The sequence below is a fragment of the Dipodomys merriami genome, unplaced genomic scaffold, assembly GCF_024711535.1.
Source record: "Dipodomys merriami isolate MVZ:Mamm:240054 unplaced genomic scaffold, mDipMer1.0.p SCAF_9, whole genome shotgun sequence".
Classification (NCBI taxonomy): Eukaryota; Metazoa; Chordata; class Mammalia; order Rodentia; family Heteromyidae; genus Dipodomys; species Dipodomys merriami.
This window is the reverse complement of record NW_027206512.1, coordinates 24238569-24264849: the sequence shown is the minus strand read 5'-3', so window position 1 is coordinate 24264849 and position 26281 is coordinate 24238569. Positions and strand designations below refer to the sequence as shown.

The 26281-nt window shown below is 38.6% G+C and overlaps 1 protein-coding gene across 1 annotated transcript in view; it reads left to right on the top strand.

Annotated features, from left to right (window-relative positions):
- Positions 1–26281, top strand: part of Mob1b (MOB kinase activator 1B) — a 45706-nt gene that overhangs the window by 439 nt on the left and 18986 nt on the right. The window contains exons 2-3 of the mRNA XM_070012561.1: positions 15074–15240; positions 24709–24802. Coding sequence (XP_069868662.1) covers positions 15074–15240; positions 24709–24802 — 261 coding nt within the window. The remainder of the gene's footprint in view (positions 1–15073; positions 15241–24708; positions 24803–26281) is intronic.

The following is a 26281-nucleotide window of genomic DNA, read 5'->3' as shown; positions in this document are numbered from 1 at the left end:
CGGCCGTCCCCGCCTCGCCGGCAGCCTTTCCGTAGGAAGGAGGCTTCTCCCCCCTCCCCCCCACCCCGGGGTCCCCGTGTCCGCGTCGGGGATTTCTCCCCCACTCCCGTCTCTGCCCTTTCTCAACCCGGGCTTGGTTTGCATCCTCCCCGACGCGTCCCGCCTCCTCGCCTCCCCTCGCCCTCTCCCGGTTCCCGAAGCAGAGAAGAGCATTTCTTCCCCTCCACCCCCATCATCATCATCTCCCAGGACCCGTGTGAAGGTCCGTAGGTCGTCGGGGTGGGAAGCGGGGGCTGACAGGTGCTGTGGAGGGCAGGTCCAGCCGGGGCTGCTTCAGGCGCAGGATGCGCTGGCCATGGGGTCAGGTCGCCGGGGCCGCCGCAGGCACTCCTCCGGCCGGGCTTCCGCGCCGCCGAGCTCCAGATTTTTATCTTCTGGACATCATCGCCAAATAGGGTCTGAAGCGCGTCCTCTGCGTTGGTGAGGCCCATGGCGGGGGGTGTTGCGCGTCCTTTGTTAATGCTGGCCGTTGTTTTCACTCACCGCTTATCACCAGTAAGTTTGGGGCAGGAGTGGGGAGTGGGATGAAGAAGGAAGGACTGGAAAGTGTGATGACCAGGTAGGGAGGCGGCAGACCAACCTCGCGTCTCCCAACACAGAGGTTACACCCTGCGGAATTCCTCTTGGAGGCATCTTGGTGATTCACCCAATGTGTTTAGTAAGGTCATCAAAACTCCAAGGTTGAAACGAGCCGCATTTACAGGTTAATTTTTGCATTACATTTGTATCTCAAAGTTGAGAATTTAACTCACTTTTTTTTTTTTTTTTTGCCGCTTGTGGGGCCTGAACTCTGGGCCTCTACCACTTGAGCCACAGCGCCACTTCCGGCTTTTTCTGCTTATGTGATGCTGAGGAATCGAACCCAGGGCCTCATACATGCAAGGCAAGCGCTCTACCACTGAGCCACCTTCCCAGCCCAACTCACCCTTATTATCACATGCTCATATCTGTCATTTTATAGTTTGAGGAAAACTGAGCTATCCTGGAAGGCTCACTGCCAAACCGACTTGCTCCTATTTCCAATACACACCAGAGCAACTTGCCCCTATTTCCAGTATACACTGGGAGCCTGGCTTGTGTCAGCCTGCCTGCTGACTGACAGTTTGAGTCTGTGAAAACTTTCTCTTAGGTTCATCTTAGCAGTTGATTGTAAGTTTGTCACAGTCAAGTAGTGCTGTTGAGTAAGAGAACTGGCTGACTTTATAAAACCTTTTGTTTCATATTTCTAATAATCATATCCAGGCTCCTCAGCTTGAAGCTTCTCATTTTGAATGTAATCTTATATTGCTTATGTTTTATTCTCAAGAATTTAAAAGCTGTTCAAAATAGCAGTGTTACTGGTAATAGGCTTGTGTCTTTGGAACATAAGCTAAATTGGGTTGCAGCAGGGAAAGAGCCATATTTGGCTGAAACTAGGGAATGGAGAAGGTTCTAGTGCTATTTTCTGAATATAAATACAATAGTGTCCTCTATTTTTATGTGGCTCAGTATGTAGTAGATTCAGAAGTGTGGTGGATGGGTTCATTTTTCCTGAAAGATATTAGGTAGATATGGAAATCTTACTGTAACCAATGTATATAACAGTGTAGACAGTTTGCAGTCCTTTGGGCACACGTTTTCAGTCAGATCACAAGAGGCAGTCAATATATTCTCAACATATTTTGCTCATATGCTTAGCAATCAAAAAAGTTTCAGCCAGATATGGGTGGCTCATGCTTGTAAGCCTAGCTCCTCTGGAGGCTGTGATCTGAGGATTGCAGTTCAAAGCCAGCCAAGGTAAGAAAATCCATGAGATCCTCCGTCCCTCCCTCCCTCCCTCCCTCTCTCCCTTCTCCCCTCCCTCCCTTCCCCCCTCCCTTCCTTTGTCTTGAACTCTGGGCCTGGGTGCTGTCCCTGAACTTTTGTACTCAAGGCTAATGCTCTACCCCTTGAGCCACAGCTCTACTTCTGGCTTTTTTGGGCATTTCAGCAGAGATGAGTCTTTTGGACTTTCCTGCCTGGGCTGGCTTTGACAGATCTCAGCCTCCTGATTAGCTAGGATTACAGGCCTGAGCCACCAGCACCTGGCCATGAGACTCTTATCTCCAATAAATTACCACCCCCCCAAAAAAAAACCCAACAACCCAAAAAACAACAACCCCCCCCCCCCAAACCAGGTGAAAGTGGAGCTGTGGCTCAAGTGGTGGAGCAATAGCTTTGGGCAAAAGAAGTTCAGGCCCTGAGTTCAAGATCCAGTACTGGCAAAAAAAAAAAAAAGAAAAAGCTAATCAAGCATTTTTACTTTTGGTGTTTGTCCATGTGATTTCAAATCTAAAGTGGAAGTCAGAGCCAGTGGCTCATGCCTATAATCCTAGATACTCAGGTAGCTGAGATACTTATATGGTGGTTCAAAGCCAGCCTGGGCAGAAAAGTCTGTGACACTCTTATATTCAAGCAAAAAGCCTGAAATGGAGTTACAGCTCAAGTGATAGAGTGCCAGCCTTGAAGGAAAAAGTTAAGGGACAGTGCTCAGGCCCTGAGTTCAAGCTTCAGTACTGGCTTAAAAAAATCCCAAATGAAGACCACATAGACATAATTATTATCAGAAGTAGAAGAACAAGATTTTGCTTTTTTTGTTTTTGTTTTTTTTTTTTTGGTCCAGTCATGGGGCCTGAACTCTGGGCCTGGGCGCTGTCCCTCAGCTCTTCAGCTCAAGGCTAGCACTCTACCACTTGAGCCACAGCGCCACTTCCGGCTTTTTTCTTTTTGCTTATGTGGTGCTGAGGAATCGAACCCAGGGCCTCATGCATGCAAGGCAAGCACCCAACCACTGAGCCAAATTCCAAGCCCCAAGATTTTGCTTTTTTTCATCTTATTATTTTACAATAGTTTCCTGAACCATTTCTGTACCTATATGTGAGCAGAGATAGAGTTAAAGCTTACAAGTACAAATATTTTCCTCCAGTTCTTGGAACCTTCCTAGGAAGTCTTCTGCACATGGATAGAGCAGGGGAAATAGGGCAATGAGAGATAGGGTTATAAAGGTGATGAGTCATGTCTCTTGAGAGCTATAAGATAGAAGGAAAGAATTATTGATTAAAAAAAAAAAACTTCCACTACTCCTGGCACTGCTGCAGATACAAGGTATCTGTTATGACAAGACAGATGAAAGTCTGCTTTAGTGGAGCTTATGTTCTGGTAACTACCCGTAAATACTAAACATCAGTAAATTGTGTAGTGTGGAAGAAGGGCATAAATACCATGGAAGAAAGGAGAGCAGGGTAAAGAGGGTTTTGGGTAGGGAGTTGAGGTAGCTTAGGAAAATCTTCAAGGATGCAGAGATCATCTTGAGGAGTGATACCTTTGTGTAGCTTTTGTACAAATGCTCTGGATAAATTTGCACTGCATATGTAGGTCGCCTGGGACAAAGCTTTGGTTGTTCTGCACATTGGTCTCTGTGTGTCTTCAGAATAAGCTAATCTCCCAGATGGTGTCTATGGAAACTTCATAGGAACCTAATTAAACTGTAGACTCCAATCTTTAAACACAGCCTCTACATCTGTTGTGTGTCAGGCACTGTACAAGACGTGGGACAGTAGGTAGTATATCAAGTAATTTGTAATTGATGTAATATAGTCATGGTGGCCCAAGGTATAGAGAGCAGTTTTGCAAGAAGGTTTTGTGGAAGGTGAATGAGATTTCTCTAGGAGAGAAAGATAAAATAGGAGATTTCAGCCAGAGGAAATTTTGTATTGAAACATAAAATCACCTGCTAAAGAATCAAAGTCAGCTTCTTATTTCTGACCTAATCTTTGTTTGGCATGTGTACAGTTTGAACTCAGGTCTTTTGACTTAGAGAATTTCCTTTCCTGACATTTTATGTATGTAAAATGCAGGGACATTTAAGGTAAATTGAACTCAGTAATAATTTAGAAAGTATATTGAGTATTCTCTTTGTTTCTAACATTTTAAAATTGTCTTTTGTAACTGATAGAATTTCCCACAATTGACTTGGACCAGTCTGAAATTTCCTAATGTAAGACTATTTAGTTGGAATGGAGTTAGAACAAATACAGTTAACTTTTTTCTTTTTTTCTTTTTCTTTTTCTTTCTTTTTTTTTTTTTTTTGTATTGGTTCTGGGCTTTGAACTCAGAGTCTGGATGCTGTCATTGAGCTTTTTTTGCTTAAGGCTGGTGCTCCACTCTTTTTGGCTTTTTGGTGGTTAGAGATAAATTTCTCATGGACTTTTTGGCTTGGGTTGGCTTGCAACTGTGTTCCTCATATCTCAGCATCTTGAGTAGGTGGATTATAGGCGTAAGTCACTGGTACCTGGCTTACAGTTAACTTTAATGGAAGTCTATAGGAAAGGTGATAATATGGATGTGAATAATAACTGTGAGGTAGGTCTGTTTCTGTATAGGAAGAAACAAAGATGGATTGAAGAAAGAAGGAAGGAAACACTATTTAAGACTGTGATTTGTTCCTTCCATTTGTGGTTCCTTACAGTAGCAGCTTAGGAAAGATATTATACAGGATTTTAGTTGCATTTGTGTGTGCTTGTCTCACTCCCTCACCTTCTCTACCCCTCCCAACCCTTCCCTGACCCTGCCCACCAACAAAACAGCTTGTTTTCTTTTTTTCTTTTCTTTTTTTTTTGGGGGGGGGGTCCGGTCGTGGGGCCTGAACTCTGGGCCTGGGCACTGTCCCTCAGCTCTTCAGCTCAAGGCTAGCGCTCTAATACTTGAGCCACAGCGCCACTTCTGGCTTTTTTCTTTTTTCTTATGTGGTGCTGAGGAATTGAACCCAGGGCCTCATGCATGCAAGGCAAGCACTCTACCACTGAGCCACCTTCCCAGCCCACAGCTTGTTTTCATACAGATAACTTAATTGATTTTAGTACTTTAGCATCCTTACCTCTTAAAATAGTTAATATTAATAGATAATAAAATAATAGCTTGCTGAACATTAATGTGTGCTAGTTAATAATTATCTGGAGTCTCATTTTACAGATGTAGAAATTGGCACTGAGAAGTTACATAATTTGCTCAGAATTATGTAGCCAGTAAGTGGTGTAGCTGATTTGACTTTTTTTTTTTTTCTTGGTCTGGTCATGGGGCCTGAACTCTGGGCCTGGGCGCTGTCCCTCAGCTCTTCAGCTCAAGGCTAGCACTCTATCACTTGAGCCACAGTGCCACTTCTGGCTTTTTTTCTTTTTGCTTATGTGGTGCTGAGGAATCAAACCCAGGTACTCAGGCATGCAAGGCAAGCGCTCTACCACTGAGCCACCTTCCCAGCACCCTAGCTAGTATTTTAGGTGTGAGCCAGTACCCAGTTCAGAGTCCATTTTTCTTTCTTCACCCCCATACCCTAATGACCAACAACTTTCATTGAAGATTTTTTTTTCAGTAATGGGGCTTGAACTCAGGGCTTTGATGCCGTCCCAGAGTTCTTTTGCTCAAAACTAGTGCTCTAACTACTTTGAGCCACAGCTCTACTTTAGAGATGGGACTTTGCCCCTGCTGGCTTTGAATTGTGGTTCTCAGCCTCTTGAGTAGCTAGGATTACTGATGTGAGCCACCTAGGCCTGGCTTTTCAAGTTCTTTATGCCGTTTACATATCTACTTGCAGTGTATTACAAAATGATTGGCTTTCTAGCTGTCATATTTTCCCTTTCCCTTCCTCTTCTACGTAATCCCTTAGTTTGAATCCATATAAATAATTATGTGTATGGATATATGTATTAATATACATATATATATATATATATATATATATATATATATACATGTCCTTGAATATATAACTTACATAGATCAGTAAAAAACCGATGTTTTTGTTTGGAGTGCTGTGCTTGATGTCCTCCAATTGTATCAGTTTTCTTTTTTTTTTTTTTGATCGGTCATGGGGCTTGAACTCTGGGCTTGGGCGCTGTCCCTCAGTTCTTCAGCTCAAGGTGAGCACTCTACTGCTTGAGCCACAGTACCACGTCCGGTTTTCTAGTAGTTTATTGGAGATAAGAGTCTCATGGACTTTCCTGCCCTGGCTGGCTTTGAACTGTGATCCTAAGATCTCAGCCTCCTGAGTAGCTAGGATTACAGGCGTGAGCCACCAGTGCCCGGCTTTGTATCAGTTTTCATGCAAATGAAACAATTTTTCTTTATGGCTGTGCAACATTCTATTACATAATGTGTACGTATGTATGTATGTATGTATGTATATATTTGTGTGTGTTTATATAGCTATTGTGCCCAGCCTTTTTTATTGGTTAAGTTAGAGTCTTGTAAACTTATTGCCCAATCTGGCCTCAAACTGATCCTCCTGATGTCAGCTTCCCAAGTGTTACAGGTGTGAGCTACTGTACCTGATTATTTCATTTTAGTTTGTTCATTTTAGTGTGTGTGTAGGGGGGGCGGTCGTGGGGGCTGAACTCTGCCTGGGCGCTGTCCCTCAGCTCTTCAGCTCAAGGCTAGTGCCCTACCACTTGAGCCACAGTGCCACTCTCAGCTTTTTTCTACTTATGTGATGCTGAGGAATCGAATCCAGGGCCTCATGCATGTGAGGCAAGCACTCTACCACTAAGCCAATTTACCAGCCCTTTATATTAGCTTTTGTACACTGTCCTGAGGAACAATCCTCTAACAAAGATACGACCTAGTTCAAAATTTTATTTTGAAAAATCTTCCAACTGTCAGAAAACTTGTGAGTAGCACAAAGAACTTACATGTTTTCAAAAAAGATACAGTTATAAATACTACTATTTTATGTCTGCAGTATATCCCTTTCTCCTCTTCCCCAATTTCTAGTATGAGGGACAGATCCCAAGTACTTTTGGCCTCGTGAATGTTAAGCAAGTGCTCTACCACTGAGCTGCAGACTTGCCCTCCAGCATTCAAACAAAAGTCATTCATTCCTTCTTTTATGACATTTATGCTTTGAAGGATTACAGGCCCATTATTTTGTATACTGTCCCGCAGTTTGGGTTTGCCTGATGTTTTCTTATATATTAGTTGTACATTTGAGTGAGGATTATCACAGAAGTGACTCATACTTTCTTTACTGCATTTAATCAGATGCACATCATGTATGTCCATTATTTGTGTTAACTTTGATGTTTTGATTAAAGTGTTTTTCAGGCTTTTCCACTGTTTTTTCTTTTTTCTCTCTAAAATTTTGTGAGGAGATACTTTGATGCTATGTAACTATTCCATTCCTCAATCTGTTTTCCTTCACTGAAAAAGGGTGTCTTGTCTAAGTTATTGCTATGATAATTACCAGAGTTCTTAATTTTGTCATCACTTTGAAATTGAGCTCTGCTGATTTTTTTTTAACTTTCTCTGAAGTGGAAACATAATTGTAAGGTGTTGGGCCTGTGTAAATATGTATGTATACTAGGTGTATATACACATACATGTAGTTACAATTATACTTGCTGGACATATCTTTACCTTTTTTCTGCTATATAAAATGTTTTCTGTAAGAAAAAAAGTTATTCCTAATGTGACTGAAAGCACCTCCAGGAGTAAGGAGATCACTATCTGCACATACCCACAATTCTCAAAAAGTTTGCCCTAGACTATTACAATGTAGGACTTCACAGCATGACCAAGGAGCATGTTGGAAATGTTAAGATTTCAAGTATTGATCCTTGGATTAGAATGTATTTTAAGAAGATCTTTAGGTGATCTATAAGCACCTTCCAAGTTTGAGATGCTTTATATGATAGTAAGTGGGAGATACTTTCCAATATGTTAATTTAAATTATTATAAATATGGTAAAGAAGAAAAAATGATGCTTTTTCAATATAAAACTACTAATTATTCTATATAAAAATTACTGGATTAGGTTTCAACATGATCTACTGTTTCAACATGATTTATTGTTGTTGCATAATTTAAATATTTATAATTTTCCCTGTAAATCTTAGGAGAGTTTACCATTTCATCGCAAATATGTGTTCCATTTCCATTCATATATGTATCAACTGAGGCTTGTCATGGAGAGAGCAGTGACCTATATAATTGAGGAGACTTGGCTTCATGTTCTTTGGTTTGTCATGTGACCTCGGGCAGATGATGTAATTTCTTAGTTTGTGTTTTCTCTCCACTGTAGGAGAAATGCTTATTCTGTTGAGTTTTAAGAATTAAGTGACAATATATATGGAGGCTTCTCATAAAATGAGAGTCCTGTATAAACACTGTCATTAAGCTTGCTTGTGAAATGCCGAATCCCAGTACATGAACTGTTTCTGCATTCCAAATTCGCTTAGCTACTTTATAAATGCATGATATTATTGAACCATTGGACACTCGGTTGTGTAAAACAAAGTTTTAGATATTGATGACTGGGGAGAAAAATAAGACTTCATCTGGCTGCTGTTGTTTTACACCTGTAATCCTAGATAATTTGGAGGCTTCCTCTGAACGTGTGGGAGTCTTACCTCCCTTCTGTCTTCCTCCCTTGCCTCTCTTCCTTCCTTTTTTTCTTCTTGACAAGGTCTCACTATATTGTGTATGCTGGCCTACAATTCTATCCTCTTGCCTCAAACTTCTCAGTGCTACGATAGTCGACACCTGCCACTATGCCTTGCTGCAGTCTTCTTTTTTTCCCCAAAAAAATGTTATTTGAGAAAAGAAGTATAATTGATATGAATGAGATCAAATCTCTGGATAAACAATACAGTGACTGTGTGTGTGCACACATGTGCATACATGCACACCCATGTGTGTGCCAGTTCTGGGGCTTGAACTCAGGGCCTGGGCACTGTCCTTGAGCTTTTTTTTTTGTTGTTTGTTTTTGTCAGTCGTGAGACCTGAACGCTGGGCCTGGGCACTGTCCCTCAGTTCTTCAGCTCAAGGCTAGCATTCTACCACTTGAGCCACAGCACTACTTCTGGCTTATGTGGTGCTGCTTATGTGGTGCTGAGGAATTGAACCCAGGGTATCATGCATGGGAGGCAAGCACTCTACCACTGAGCTACCTTCCCAGTCCTGTCTCTGAGCATTTTTGCTCAATGCTAGCACTTGAACCACAGCTCCACTTCTGCTTTTTGCTAGTTAAATAAGATACGTTGGGCATGTCTGCCCAAGCCTGGCTTTGAACCTTATCAGATTTCAGCTTTCTTAGTAGATAGGATTAAATGGGCACTGGCTTCCAGCCTAAAAACAACTTTTTTTTTTTTTTTTTTTTCTTTCCTAGTAAAAACCACTTTGAACTCCTTTTTTGTGAGTGGTGTTGGTTTTGAACTAAAGGTCTTAGGATTGCTATGTAAGTACTCTACTACTTGAGCCATGCCCCTAACACCCCTCCTTTTTTTTTTTTTTTGCTTTTCAGTAGGGTGTCATTAAGCATTTTTGCCCTGATTGGCATTAAACTTCAATCCCCTTGTCACCTATTCTCACTTGAACTATAGGTATAAACCACTGTACCCAACTCTTTTACCTGATAATTCTGTCTCTGACATGTTTACATTGTCATTTCTTGAGTCCTTCAGTTTTTGGTTTTATTATTTTTATTGTAAAAGAAAAGGATTTCACCTCATTCCTACCTCCAAATTCCACTTACAGACATACTGCCCATCTTGCCACATTATTGTTATTATTATTTGTTACTGTTGTTGGTCGAAGGGTTTGAAAACAATACCTGGGTGCTGTCCTTGAGCTCTTTTGCATAAGGCTAATGCTTTACCACTTTGTCTCACAGCTACATTTCCGGTTTCCTGGTGGTTAATTGAAGATAAGTCTCACAGACTTTCTTGCCCAGGCTGGCTTTTTTTTTTTTTTTAATTTTTTATCGTAAAGATACTATACAGAGGGTTACAGTATACATGAGTAAGGTAATGAGTACACTTCCTATTGAGCATTGTTACCCTCTCCATTGTTTTCCCCCTACCATCCCTTCCCTCCCTACCTTCCCGGAGGTTCTTTTTTTTTTTTTTTTTTTTAATTGTGATTAAGTGATTATATAATTTCCCAAATTTCACAGTATTGTGGAATAATGATGCTCATTTAAAGTCACAAGTTCATTCTAACTTTCCTGGAGCAAATTGTCTATCATGGTCTATAACATATGACGTTGTACACATATACACCATACATGTGATCAGCAGCATGGGGATATTTAGTAGTGGTTCGACCAGATGAGTGGAAGTTCTTTGTTTCTTAAGTCCTGTTAATTTTGTCGTATCACCTAACATTTTTGGATTTAACATCCACTTCTCAGGGAGACCATGTACCGTTTGTCTCTTTGCTCTTGGCTTATCTCTCGCTCAACATGATTTCTTCTAGCTCCATCCATTTCCCAGGCTGGCTTTGAACTGTAATCCTCATATCTCAGCCTCCTAAGTAGCTAGGATTATAAGCGTGAGCCGCCAGTGTCCTGCTTTATGTTTTTTTAATTTATTATTCAGTTGTGCAAAGAGGTTATAATTCCATAAGCCAAGTTATGAATACAATGCATCTTGATCAATGTCATCTCTCCCATCATTCTCCCCTATTTTTAATTCTGCCATCCCTACCCTGAAGTTAAATAGTTTAATTTTTACATAAGGTACATGGAATATAACGACTGCATTTGTTCATCCTTCCTCTCTGTATTTAAATGCCTCCTTTTTTGCCCTCCCCACCTAGGACATATTTCTGCTTCCTAGTATTTATTTTGTTAAATAGTTGGTTGTTCAGAGGAGTTAAACCATTGGACTACTCCCCTAAGTATACCATCCTTGAGTCAGTTTGTTTGCATGTATATGCATAAAACCCTATGTATATTATCTTGTATGCTTATATTTATAGAATTCATCTATGAATCCATTGGAACCTGGATTTTTCCTTGTTGGGAAAAGTCCTTTGATTTCACTGCTTGTTATGGGTCTGTTTGAGTGGTTTATTTATATTCTTGGTTTAGCTTTGGCAGCTTGCATGCCTCTAGGAATTTATCCGTTTCTTCTACATTTTATATCTTATTTGAGTATAGGTTTTTAGAGTAGTCCCTCATAATCTTTTGAATTTCTTGGATATTTATTGAGTTATTTTCTTTTTCATCTCTAATTTTGTTGATTTTGGGCTTTTTTTTTTTTTTTGGTCAAGTTTGCTAGGGGTTTGTCAGTCTTATATTTTTTTCAGCTTTTTGTCTTATTGACTTTGTATAGGGTTTTTATAGTCTCTAATTCATTAATTTCTGTCCTTTTTTTTTTTTTTTTTTTGGGTCCGGTCGTGGGGCCTGAACTCTGGGCTTGGGTGCTGTCCCTCAGCTCTTCAGCTCAAGGCTAGCGCTCTACCACTTGAGCCACAGCACCACTTCCGGCTTTTTTCTTTTTGCTTATGTGGTGCTGAGGAATCGAACCCAGGGCCTCATGCATGCAAGGCAAGCGCTCTACCACTGAGCCACCTTCCCAGCCCTCTGTCCTGTTTTTTATTCTCTCTCTCTCTCTCTCTCTCTCTCTCTCTCTCTCTCTCTCTCTCTCTCTCTAGTAGTTTTGGGTTTTTTTTTCCCTGTTTTTCTAGATGTTTTAGCAATATTGAATAAACACACAGAAAAGCAAGTGCAGTGACTTTGTTTTACCTTTTCTGAACAACTTCATGCTATCTCTGGAATTTTTTAACTTTCTACACACTCATTATATTAGTCTTTTGTATTTCAACACTTTTAAGTGTGTTCGGATTCTTTTAGTTTATCTTATTGATCTTATTGAACAAGTCTCTTGAAGCATTGTGACATGTTCTGTTCTGTATAGGTTGCTTTTTTTGTTGTTGTTGTTGGTGGTGGTCGTGGGGCTTGAACTCTGGGCCTGAGCACTTTCCCTCTTTAGCTCAAGGCTAGCGCTCTACCATTTGAGCTACAGGGCCACTTCTGGTTTTCTGATAGTTTATTGGAGATAAGGGTTTCACGGATTTTCCTGCCTGGGCTGGCTTTGATCCTCAGATCTCAGCCTCCTGAGTAGCTAGGATTACAGGCGTGAGCCACTGGAGCCTGGCTAGGTTGCTTTTTTTAGTTATGCTGTATAGCTGTCATTTTTGAAATTTTCCTTCCTTTTAATCTGGGGCTTTTGTTTTTAAAAATCTTGGGTTAGTTTCCTTATTTATTATTGATATATATTATTCTGCATGCTTATTAACCACTGTGCAAATGTCAGTATTTGCTCTGTGTATGTGTGTGGGGGAGGTGCTGCTGTGTAGCTCATCAAAAAAAACTTCAAAGATCTATTCTTACCTAGGCTTATGTTAGGTTCTGGAATTGTAGTGGTAAGTTGTACACATTCTTTACTTTGAGAAATTGTATTTAAGTAATATCTAATTTACTTATACATAATACAATGTAGGTGCTGTATGAGTAGGTGTTATATTCAGATTGAAACAGTGGTAAGAATAAGTTTGTGTATATTCAGTACAGATGCAGTATTTCCTAAATATGGCCTTGTTTATGGTTGCTTGGGTAAATATCATCAGTTCTTGTTGGGTTGAGCAGATGTTGAACCTGTAGAGAGGGCTGGCTTTGTGCATATGTATATCTATGTGCACTGGGTGTACATATGTAAGCATTCAAAGTTTGAGCAAAACAAACCATACTATTGTCTGAATACTTAGCTGTTCAAGCAGAATTCTGGGTTGATTTTTTAAATATATATTTTTTTACTGTAAAGATACTGTACAGAGGGGTTACAGTTACATGAAAAGTAATGAGTACATTTCATGTCGAGCATTTTTACCCCCTCCTTTGTTTTTTTCCCTATTGTCCCTTCTCTCCCCAACTCCTCCCCCCACCCAAAGTTGTAAAGTTGATTTTCTTTTTCTTTTTTCAAATTTTTATTGTGATTAAGTGGTTACATAGTTTCCCTAATTTCACAGTCATTTTCAACATAGTGTCTTGTACATCTCATTGTTACAGTGGGTCAACCGGTATCCTTGTTTCCTTCTCCTCCCCAAATTAGAAAAATGTATATACAAGATGCTGGGCACTGACATCAAATACAGTGAAAACAGGGGTTATACTGTGGGGGGAGGAACATACAAAGAAACAAAAAAATCACATGGTACATTATAAATACGTTAGAAACAATAGCAAGCAAGAAAAAAATATTTGTGTACCTATCTTAGGGTTCATTTTACTTAACATCATCTTACATGGTCATATGTCCATAGCTTTTGACCTTTTCTACTTGTCCTAGACATGTACTAGTTATTGCAAATAAGGGAAACCATGGGACCACCTATGTTTCTTTGGGCCTGGCTTACTTCACTTAATATAATTTTTTCCAAGTCTTTCCATTTCCTAACAAATGGGGTGATGCCATTCTTTCTGATGGAGGCATACAATTCCATTGTACATATATACCACATTTCTTGATCCATTCATCTACTGAGGGGCATCTGGGTTGGTTCCATATCTTAGCTATGGTAAATAATGCTGCAATAAACATAGTTGTGCTGGTAGCTTTAGTATGGCCTTGTTTGTGATCATTTGGGTAAATGTCCAAAAGTGGGATTGCTGGGTCATAGGGGAGCTCTATGTGGAGTCTTTTGAGGAACCTCCATACTGCTTTCCAAAGTGGTTGAACAAGTTCCCTCCAGCATCTGTTATTAGTGTTCTTGATTATAACCATTCTAACTGAGGTGAGGTGGAATCTCAATGTTGTTTTGATTTGCATTTCTTTCTTCTTCTTCTTCTTTTTTTTTTTTTTTTTTGGTCATGGGGCTTGAAACTCTGGGCCTGGCCACTGTCTCTCAGCTCTTCAGCTCAAGGCTAGCATTCTACTACTTGAGCCACAGTGCCACTTCCAGTTTTCTGGTGGTTTATTGGAGATAAGAGTCTCACAGACTTTACTGCCAAGGCTGGCTTTGAACTGTGATCCTCAGATTGCAACCTCCCGAGCAGCTAGGATTACAGGCATGAGCCACCAGGCGCATGGCTGATTTGCATTTCTTTTGTGGCCAGCAAAGTTGAGCATTTCTTCATGTGTCTGTTGGTCATTCTTATATCCTCTTCAGAGAAGTCTCTCTGTTAAGTCTTAAAAAAAATTTTTTTTTAATGTGAAAATACTGTACAGAGGGGTTACAATTACATGGGCAAGATCTCTGTTAAGTCTTTAGCCCACTTATTAGTGGGGCGATTGATGTTGGAAGATTTAACTTTTTTGAATTCTAAATATATTTTTACATATGAGGCCCTTGTCCATTGTATGGCTAGTGAAGATCTCTCAATACTTGGGCTTTCTATTGATCTTGCTTGCTATGTCCTTTGCCATGTAGAAACTCTGCAGTTTCATGCAGTCCCACTTGTCCAACCTTTCTTTGATTTGTTGTGTTTCTGGGTTTTTGTTAAGAAAATTTCGGCCTGTGCCAAGGAGCCCTATTCATTCTCCTATTCATTCCTGAAATGTTTTCAGGGTGTCTGTTTTTACTTCAAGGTCTTTGATTCTGGGTTGATTTTTGATTAGAACACTTAATCTTTTCTTGCTCTAGAAGTTTTATGTTCTATCTATATAAAAATTATATCTTCATACTGGCTTTTTGTTTTATTTCGTTTTGGTGCTGGAACTGGGGATGGAACTCAGGTCTTCAAACTGTTGCTTTGTGGCTAAAGGCTAGCACTTTTATCATTTCAGCTATACTTTCACTTCCTATATCTATATGCTTATAAGAAGGTGACAAATTTATATTAGAATGAGAAAATAGTGATGAAAAAGGAATAAAGTGATTTTTTTGTAGATTACAATATATAATTCTAACTGATAAATTTGTTGTTAGGAACCGGATTAATTTTAGCTAAAATTTTTTTTCTTTGTGAGTTAAAATAGAGAATGTAGAGAAAGTTTGTAGGTATTTGGATTGAGAACATGATAGTTACATAACTTCTATTGCTAGAATTTAATACATTAATTTAGATTGAATGTTGGACAGCCAAAGGTCTACTTGCTCTTATTTTGTGGATGTTTAAGATCACTTCTATGTTATTTTATCCAGTAATACAACGTAATAAATGCTATTGGTGGTTTTTTCCTTAAATAATGTTTTTTTTTTCTTCTCCTTTTGTTTTTATAGTGGCAGTCGCTCCTCTAAAACTTTCAAACCAAAGAAGAACATCCCAGAAGGTTCTCACCAGTATGAGCTCTTAAAACATGCAGAAGCCACACTTGGTAGTGGCAATCTCCGCATGGCAGTCATGCTTCCTGAGGGGGAAGATCTGAATGAATGGGTTGCAGTTAATAGTGAGTAGCTTTTCTGTTTCTCAGTAGACTGAATTAGGTTCCTTTACAATGAGGCTACTATTGTAAGGGGATGTTGAGGTGCTATCTAAGAAATATATATATATTATATATATATATATATATATACACACACATATATATACACATATACATATACATATATATAATCTCTATATATTTTAGTCCTCATGATATTTATTTTCTGAATATGAAATTTTGTGAAATGCTGTTCTTACTAACAGTATTTATCTAATTATGTGTTTGGCACTCTATCTTTTCTACATGAATGATTTTATTTTATCTTTATAACTTTATGATGTAGGTACTATTATTATCACACTACTGTGTGATAAGGAAGATGAGACAGAAGATTAGTAACTTGCTACTTAAGTTACGTAGCTTTCAAATGGTGTAACTCAAATACAGCTATAAAAATTTTACAGTCTAAATGCTAAACTGCTTCTCTAAGTAGCGTGTTGTTACTTGTACAAATTCTTTTTCTTTTTTTCTCCAGCACTGGGGTTTGAACTTAGGGCTTTGCACTCTCATTGAGTTTTTTTTCCCTCATAGCTGGTACTCTTATACTTGAACCAACACTACTTCTGGCTTTTTGTTGGTTATTTGGAGATAATATTTTATCAGAGTTGTTTGCCTAAGCTGGTTCCATACCTCAATCCTCAGGTCTCAGCTTACTGAGATGCTATTATAGGCATGAAGCACTGGCTTAAATTTCACTTATTTTTGGAAAAAAAAATCCAGTAGTGGTTTTTTAAAAAGAAATTTGTCAAATATGTATTCTTAACTCCAAGTGAAAAGTAAATATGTTTCTTGTGAGTTAAAGTAGAGAACCATGGGAAATAAAGGGTTCAAGTTTTCTTAGCATTAGTGAGAGAAATTAGTAGAATTTTGTTAGTTTTATTTCGCTTTGGATTTGTTTTAAGAAGGTGTCTCACTGGTTTTCCTAAGTTGGGCTCAGATTTACAGATTCAAGTGATTCTCAACTTCTTGAATAGGTAGAAATATAGGTGATACAGGTATATACTTCCACACTCAGCTGTTATAACTTTTTTTTTTGGTGTTAAGATTAAAGATAGAATATTTATTTGTTTGATGGTCGTGGGGCTTGAACTCAATGCCTGGGCACTGTCCCTGAGCTTTTTTACTCAAGGCTAGCGTTCTACCACTTTGATCCACAGTGCCATTTTCCAATTTTCTGGTTGATAACTGTAGATTAGAGTCTCACAGACTCTACAGGTTGGACTGGCTTTGAACCACTATCCTCAGATCTTAGCCTCTTGATTACAGGATTACTAGGATTATAGGCATGACCCGGTAGTGCCCTGCAAAGATAGGGTTTTCTAATTGAAGAAAATGTATATGAATGGAGTAAAAGTTAAATAAGATTTAATTAAAAGCACACTCGAAATATCTAGGCTTTAAGGAACACTAGGCAGTATATTTGTTTATCTGTTTTGAGAAAGGGTCTTACTGTATTTCTTAGGCTGGCTTTTATCTTGCGATATAGCTGTGGCTAGCTTTGAACTCTTATCCTCCTGCTTCATCTTCCTAAGTGTTGTGATTACAGGCATGCACCACCATACCTAGCTTTTTATAACATTTGATGTTATGTTATTATAATTTGAAATGTCATGTGTTTAGTAAATTGAGCTGCCACTCGCTTTTATGAACCAGAAAGATTTTATTGATATATCTTAAAGCCTTATTGTAATAGCATTTGTTTAAGTGTTGTGTTATCATAATGTGGCTATCTTCCTGAACTAAGAGAGTTTAGTTACTGGAAAAACAGTGATTTATTTGGGGGGGGGGATGGTGGGGGAGTGAGAGATGGGAAGGGATGGGAAGGGGAAACAAAGGAGGAGACAACAATACTTGATAAGAAATGTACTCATTATCTTGCCCATGTAATTGTAACCCCTCTGTAGGGTATTTTCACAATTAAAAAAAAAGGGGAGCTGGGAAGGTGGCTCAGTGGTAGAATGCTTGCCTTGCATGCATGAGGCCCTGGGTTCGATTCCTCAGCACTACATAAACAGAAAAAGCTGGAAGTGGAGTTTAGGCCCCACAACCAAAAAAAAAAAAAAAAAGGGATTTATTTGCTTTTAATGAGACCCATCTTATTTATATGATGGTTCTGTAATACTCAAATGTGTTTGAGTTTCCATAATGTGTATAGATTCTTTTTTTGTATTTGTTTGTGTCTGTACCATTTGTTTACCAATAAAAATATAAGAATGACTGCATAGAACATCTGTATAGAAGATTGTCTTTTAACCATAAAAGCATATAATTGTTTTTTGTGAACATTCTTGATATTTATTTATTTTTTTAATATTTTTTTATTTTTTATTGTAAAGACACTATACAGAGGGTTATAATTATGTTTTGTTTGTGTTGTCTTTCTATTTTAATTGCCACAAGTATCTGTACTACTGAAATGCCTAGAAAATTTTAACATTCTACAATTGTATTCTATCTAGCTGGGTAAAACTTAACTTTGGACTGAAGTATTGGAACTTGTACTTCTGAACATATAATTTAGCTTTGAAAATAGAGCATTTGACTGAAATATGAAATTTGACTTTAAAATTTTCCATATGTATAGTAATCCTCCAAAATTACATTTGCCGAAGTGAATATGGCTTGAATCTAGTTAGATATTTCCACTCAGTGGCACTGATAAAGTAAAGCATTTTAGCTGTATTAAAAACTAAAGGGAATTATCAACAAGATTGACATTTTAACAGCTTTAGTATATTTTCCCAATGTAGATAAATGGGAAAAGATGGGAAACAGTTGCCCAGTAGCCAGAAGAAATCAGCCCTTGATTTTGAATGCTCTGCTAATGGAAAAAATAGAAAACAATGTTTTTCTCTAAAAATCTAGACTATAAACATTTTAGGCTTTAGATCCATAGGTACTCTGTCTCAATTGTTCAGCAATGCTGCTTTAAGATAAAAGTCATCCAAATGTGTAACTAAATAAGCATGGTTATATTCTAGTAGAACTATTTACCAAACTAGGTGGCATGCAGCATTTGGCCTTTGACTATAGATTGTTAACCTCTGTTCTCAGGTGGGATAGAATAATAATAAATGTATAATTACATATTTAATAGAGAAAAATAGACTAATACATTTTGTAGAAAGCCGGTGCCAGTGGCTTGTGCCTGCCATTCTAGCTTTCTCAGAAAGCTGAGATTTAAGGATTGGGGTTTGAAGATAGCCTGGTAGGAAAGCCTATGAGATTCATATATAATTAACAACCAAAAAGCTGGATTTGGAGCTATGGCTCAAGTAGAACACTAGCCTTGAGTGCTCAGACCCTGAGCTCAAGCCCCAGGACAAGCGCGCGCGCGCGCGCACACACACACACACACACACACACACACACACACACACACACACACACACACACACACACACACACACACACACACACACACACACACACACACACACACACACACACACACACACACACACACACACACACACACACACACACACACACACACACACACACACACACACACACACACACACACACACACTCTCTCTCTCACTCTAGAACATAGAGGAAAAAAAGAATTATAAGTAGGATAGATAGAAAATTGACCATAGCCGGGTGCTGGTGGCTCACATCTGTAATCTTGGCTACTCAGAAGGCTGAGATCTGAGGATCACAGTTCAAAGCCAGTCCAGGCAAGAAAGTCCGTGAGACTCCAGAAAACTGAAAGTGGTGTTGTGGCTCAAGTGGTAGAGAGCTTGCCTTGAGGGAGCTGAGGGACAGCGCCCAGGCCCAGAGTTCAAGGCCCACGACCAACAAAAGAAAAAAAAAAAAGAAAAGAAAATATGACCATAGTAAGTAGAAATCCAGACAGAAATCGTATTAAATGTAAAGGACAAAAATGCTTCAGTAAAAAGACAGTAGTTTTGGCTGTGTTTCTGGGACCATGACTCAGTAGTAGAGCACTTGATTACTGAGTTTGATTCCTAGCACAGAGGTTGGGGGAGATGGTGGTACTGTCAGAATGGTTACAAATAAAAGCAAACCTGAGGTAGGCTGCTTCTAAGAGTTAGAGTGTATACAGATTCAGAATGATTGAAACAAATTAAATACTGATCTTAATACTCTATGTATTCTTAAAAATACTGAGCATCATTTTAGGTAAAGCATACTTTAAGGCAAAAACCATTAATAACAGGAGAGATTTTAAAAATGGTAAATTACCTGGGAATGGTGATGCATACCTAGCTATTTTTGGAGGTTGAAATTGGGAGGACTGTAGTTTAAGGCCACAATCCTGGATATAAAGTTAGCAAGTCAGTTTCTCAGTGAATATGCCCAACTATGCTGGCTAGTATCTATGATTCCACCTATTGTGTAAGTGTACATAGGAAAATTGTGGTCTGTGGCCAGCCCCAACAAAAATGTAAGACTTTATCTGAAAGATAATTAAAGCAAAAAGCTGATAGGGGCTTGGCTCAAGTAATAGAATGCCTGCCTAGAAAGTGCAAAGCCCTGAATTCAAAATTCAGTTACTAAATAAATGAATCATTAAGTTAGTTAATAAATCTATTGATAATTAATTAGTTATAGAATGGTAAATGGAATCTCAGCTACTTGGGAAGTAGAGATAGGATTGCTCTCAGGCTGGCACAAACTAAAACCAAAAGGGACTAGACTTATTACAAATGGTAGATTACTTTGAAGCCCTGTTTGAGGCCCTAAGTTCAATACCTTAGTACTTGGAGTAAATGAGTGAATGAAATAATACACGGTTCAATACACATTGAATACATAAAATAATGGGTTCATATGCCTTTAATTATGTCTCAAAAGTGTACTTAAGGTAGGCTGGGTGTACATGCCTGTAATACCAGTATTTCAGAGGCTGTGGCAGGAGGATTGTGAGTCCATAGTAACAACCTGTGTCAAAAACAAAGCATAGCAAAGAAAACCAAAAGAAAGTGATTTAAGTCTGTTGATTAGGCTGAAAGAAGTAGACAAATCCACAGTGAAATGGGATGTTTTAACTTGTTTCAGGAACTAACAGAACATGTAGAAGAAGATAAACAAGGAGTTAATTTGACATGGGAGCATATAACCCAAGTAACTCAGATCATACCTGGGCACATTTTCAAAAACTGAAATTATTCTCTGACCACATTGGAATTTAGCTAGAAACCAATAGCAAAAACCTAGCAAACTATATGTTTGGTAAGAGTACATCTTAATGAAAGATGGAATATATTATGAAATATGATAAAGATACTATATATAGTAACATGGATACTGCTAAAACTGTGTAAAGCAGGAAATTTAGAATTTTATTCTCATGTATTTAAAAGGGTATTGAAAACTAATGAGCTAAGCACCATTTCCAGAGATTAGAAAAATAATAGCAAAATACAAAGAAAAGTTAAAAAAATATTACCAGTAAATTAATTACCAGAAATTAATAGAATAGAAGACAAATACAGCAGGGTGCCAATGGTATACACTTGTAATCCTAGCTGCTCAGGAGGCTTAGATTTTAGGTGTGCAGTTTGAAGCCAGCCAGGCAGGAAAGTCTGTGAGATCATTATCTTCAATAAACTACAAAGAAAAAGCCAGAAGTGGCACTGTACTCAAGTAGTAGACTGGCTTTGAGCACAAAGAGGCTCGGGGACAGTGCCCAGCCCCTGAGTTTAAGCCCGAGGATTGGCAAAAAAACAACAACAAAAACCTAATAAAAAGAAAAAGGCCAAAACTTAATTCTAATGAAGATTTTGAGTCCAGTGGATTTACAACCCCTGGTAAAACTGGTAGAGAAAAAAATAAAGTACATGTAACCATTTATTAGGAATGAAAAAGTGGATATTAATAAAGACCTTAACATTAGAACTTAAAGGGAAGTACTGTGAACAGCTGACCCTAAATGAAAATTGTTAGTGAATAAAAAATTATAAAATTCAGTTTACCAAAGTTAACAATTAGAATTAAAAAATCTGAAGTCTTATCAATATCTTTTTATTTTTATTTTTTTTGTCGGTCATGGGGCTTGAACTCTGGACTTGGGCACTGGTCCTCAGCTCTTTAGCTCAAGGCGAGCACTCTACCACCTGAGCTACAGCGCCACTTCCGTTTTTTTCTGGTGGTTTATTGGAGATAGGAGTCTCACGGTCTTTCCTGCCGAGGCTGGCTTTGAACCATGATCCTCAGATCTCAGCCTCCTGAGTAGGATTACAGGCGTGAGCCACCAGCGCCCAGCTTTTATTGATATTTTTAAAAAATGTTTTATATATATATATATATATATTCCCACAAAAAGAGATTTCTATTCAAGTTTTGTTTTTTGTTTTGTTTTTTTGTTTTTTCTTTTTTTTGGTCGGTCGTGGGGCTTGAACTCTGGGCTTGGGCGCTGTCCCTCAGCTCTTCAGCTCAAGGCGAGCGCTCTACCACTTGAGCTACAGCGCCACTTCCTCAAGTTTTGTTTTTTGAAACAGACCCTTGAACTTAATGTGTATTCTCAGGTGACTGAACTCCCAGTCCTTTTTTCTCAGCCTCTTGAGTGCTGGGATTACAGATGTGCATCACCATTCCTGGCCCTCTACCAAACATTTTAGGAAGAAATAATACCAACCTTTGGCTCTTAAAGATAGTCGAAGAAATATTATTTATAACATTACAAGACATTAATTGGGAGGAAACTAGGTCCTTTAACCTATGGATTTGGGTGTAAAAATCTTACTAAAAATATCCTCAAATTTAGCTTAGCAATAATTCAAAAGTATGTCATATTACCATGACCAAATTGTTTATCCAGGAATAGAAAGTTTAGAAAAAAATTTTAAACCATTTATTGGTTTTCAATAAAATTTGGTTTTCATCACATTAATGAAAAAGCAGTTGATAGTTAAATCTTTTGAGTTAATTTATTGTTATTACAGAGATGATGTACAGAGGGATTACAATTACATGAGTTGGGTAATGAGTACATTTCCTTTCACATAGTATCTTCTATTCCCTCATTCTCTCCCAGTCTCTTCCTCCCATCTCCACCCATGAGTTGTATAGTTCCCTTTCATAAATAGCCATTGAGCTCCACTGTGGCACTTTTTCCTTTGAAGAAGACAGAATCATCGAACACTTAAAAAAAATGAAGTCTTTTGTTTCCATAGTTTGGAATTTCAGTATGTACATTATATAAATATGAAGAGGCACTTGAACATTGCACCTTTATGTTTTTCTCATAAGAATATCCTCATAGGAATGGGAAGGTGGCTCAGTGGTAAAGTGACATTCATAAGGCCCTGGGTTTGATTCCTCAGCACACATAAGCAGAAAAAGCCGGAAGTGGCGCTGTGGCTCAAGTGGGAGAGCATTAGTCTTGAGCTGAAGAGCTGAGGGACAGCACCCAGACCCACAGTTCAAGCCCCATGACAGGCAAAAAAAAAAAAGAATATCCTCTTTGGTCTTACTGTGTATATCACCTACCAGGTACAGTTTAGATCTATAAAGTTTAGTTTTAAAACCTATCAAGTAGGGGCTGGGAAGGTGGCTCAGTGGTAGAGTGCTTGCCTTGCATGCATGAGGCCCTGGGTTCAATTCCTCAGCACCACATAAGCAGAAAAAGCCAGAAGTGGGGCTAAGGCTCAAGTGGTAGAGCGCTAGCCTTGAGCTGAAGAGCTGAGGGACAGTGCCCAGGCCCAGAGTTCAGGCCCTAAGACTGACAAAAAAAACAAACAAAAAAACCTATCAAGTAATAGATGAGAACTGTTGATAAAGCCTGTTTGTAAAAAATTATAAAAAACACCCTAATAGTGAAATGCAGATACTTTTTCTTAGATTGGGAATGAGTCAGATTCCAACAGTGCCACTAGCAGAGTCAGTCAGTGCAGTAAGGTAGGTAATTGAATAAAAGATTGCATGGCTGCACAGGAACAGTGTTTTCCTTAGTGGCTACTGTGTGCATACTGAAAATCAGAAAGACCATGATGCTATTACTATATCATGGTTATTATTACTAACAAGTAAATTGTAAAAGGTTGTTTTGAGGCGAATGTAAAAATTATGAACAGCATCAAATATATAAAATGAGTCCCAGGAATAAATCTGATGAACCATATAAAAGCTATTCTTTTATAATTTGTGTGGTTTGTGCCCTTCTTAATACATCCTTGCTAAAGGCCATGGCCATATTTTCTCAGGCTCTTTTAGCTTTTATTGCTTTGTCTTTCATATTGAGAGGAACAATCCTTTTGGAATTACTTTATGGATATGCTGTGAATAAAGTCCTTTCTTCCCCCATTTTTCTTTCCCCTTCTTTTGGAAACCTGGTTTCACTGTGGCCTCTTAACTCTACAGCTCTTCTGCCTCAACTTCCCAGGTCTGTACTGCCACACCCTGGCAAGAGTTAAGATTTTTTGTTTTTTTGTTTCTGGGTCGGTCGTGGGGCCTGAACTCTGGGCCTGGGCACTGTCCCTCAGCTCTTCAGCTCAAGGCTAGCATAGCACTCTACTGCTTGAGCCACAGGGTCACTTCTGATTTTTTCTGCTTATGTGGTGCTGAGGAATCAAACTCAGGGCTTCATGCATGCAAGGTAAGCACTCTTACCACTGAGCCACCTTCCCAGCCCCCAAGAGTCAAGTTTTAACTTAAAAACTTTCCACAGAGATAACCAATTGACCCAGAAATAGTTGTGGAAAGTCTGTCTTTATGCTACTGTTCCTTAGTAATGGCTTTGTTGTAAATCAAGTGTTTTATGTATATTTGAATCTATTTTTGGTCTCTGTTTTGTTACCTTATTCTAACTAAGATCATCTTTTAATGTGCCTTAATCTTTTTTGTGTTTGCTGGTACAGGAGCTTGAACTCAGGGCCTTATGTTCTTGCTTATTATTATTAGCCTTTTCATACAAGGCTGATTCTCTGTCACTTGAGCCACATGGTTCACTTCCAATTTTTTGCTGGTTAATTGGAGATAAGAGTTTTGTACTTTTCTACCCCAGCTGACTTTAAACTGGGATCCAAAAATTTCAGCCTCTTGAGTAGCTGGATGGACTACAGAAGTGAGCCACCAGTGCCCAGCTCATAAATCTTATAAAACTTGTTTTATAAATCTTGATAATCATTTGTTTTCCTATAAGAATCTGTTAGTCTTGACTCTACATTTTCAAATAAATTTCAGCCTCTTGGAGTTCTATAGAATGACATTCCACTGTGATTTGAAATTGCAGTTCCATGATTACCAAAATCTTTCCAAATGATTTTTTGACTATCTAGAAATTTGTGAGTGACAATTCAAACTGTCACATTTGCTGGTATGTTTTCCTTTTCTTACTTATCTTCAGAATTCTTTATATATTCCAGATAGAAGATTTTTGTTGTTTATATGTATTACAAATAGTTTAAAAATTAGGTTTAACCATTCTATTTCACTTACAACTGATAATTTGCTTTGCAGCTGTAGATTTCTTCAATCAGATCAACATGCTTTATGGAACCATTACAGACTTCTGTACAGAAGAGAGTTGTCCAGTGATGTCAGCTGGACCAAAGTAAGACATGGTTAAAGATCAGTTCTTTCTCTTTCTCAGCTCACTTTTATTCTTACTATTAATAGCAATAACACCTACTATTTATTTGGTGATACCTAACCTAAACATAAGCCCTCTCATGCATTATACATTTAATATAATTATATAATTTATATAATTATGAATTATACATATATGTAATCTTATGCATTATATACTTTACATTTATTTATTTTACCAAATAATAACCACAAAAATATTGCCTCATCCACTATAATATACGTAAAGAATTCAGTCAATAGATGAATCAGAGGGCTTTTAACAGAGGTAGAACAGCTCAGGAAGGGTACGGTGATACCACATAAGGAGGTAAGGTAGTGGAAGGCATTAGTACAATCATGATGCTGTGACACTGTCAATCTTCATTTCCTACAGAAAGCTGCAGAGGTTTTCAAAGTGCTGGGCTTCTCAACCCCTTCCTTCCTTAGGTCTCTTCTGTTAGAGTTGTTGAGTTTTTCACCTGTTAAGGTCTGTTTACTTGGTGAACTGTGGATTTTGTAGTTGGCAGGTGTCTGTTTTGGCCTCTTCTCAGCGTGTTTGAGTTTACATGAATTAGGTAGCTCTTTGTTTTAAACATGGTGGTTCAGAGACACAGGTGTTTCCTCCTTTCATTGAAGAATAAATTTCTGTTACTTGTTATTTTGAAAAGTTTTTTTTTTTTCCCCCTGATCATGGGGCCTGAACTCTGGGCCTGGGTGCTGTCCCTCAGCTCTTCAGCTCAAGGTTAGTGCTCTACCACTTGAGCCACAGGGCCACTTCTAGCTTTTTCTGTTTATGTGGTGCTGAGGAATAGAACCCAGGGCCTCATGCATGCAAGGCAAGCACTCTACCACTGAGCCACCTTCCCAGTCCCTCTGAAGATATTTTATACAATATTATACAACATTTTTAATGCCCCTAACAATTTGACTATGTCCTATCACATGAGGTCAAGTGCGTAATTTTCTACTTGTGTCACCTTGTTTGTACTTGAAAGATTGATGATTTGCGGCATTTCTAATTTCAGGTTATGTATGTACAACCTATATTTAGCCTCTTGAAAAGTAGTGCTGAAAGATGACTTACAGGAGCTGGTTCTCAATTACGTTTACTATTATTAATAAGGAAATGGTAAATATTTTGGAGTTCATACCCTGGTGACAGAACTAAATGTCAAGGAGAATAGCTTGTCAAAAGTGTAATAAAAAGCTATAGCTAGTGCAGGAGATTTATGCTTGTAATTCTGGCTACTCTGGAGACAGATGTAAGTATGGTGATATCCAAGCAACTTACTAAGTATCTTATCTCCAAGTAACTACCAAAAATCCAGAAGTGGAGTTCTGGCTCAACTGGTAGAGTGCTAGCCTTGAGCACAAAAGTACAAGGGGCAGTGCCTAGGCCCTAGGATCTCCCCCCACTCCCCCCCAAAAAAAGGTTTAATAAAAAACTAAAATGGGGGAA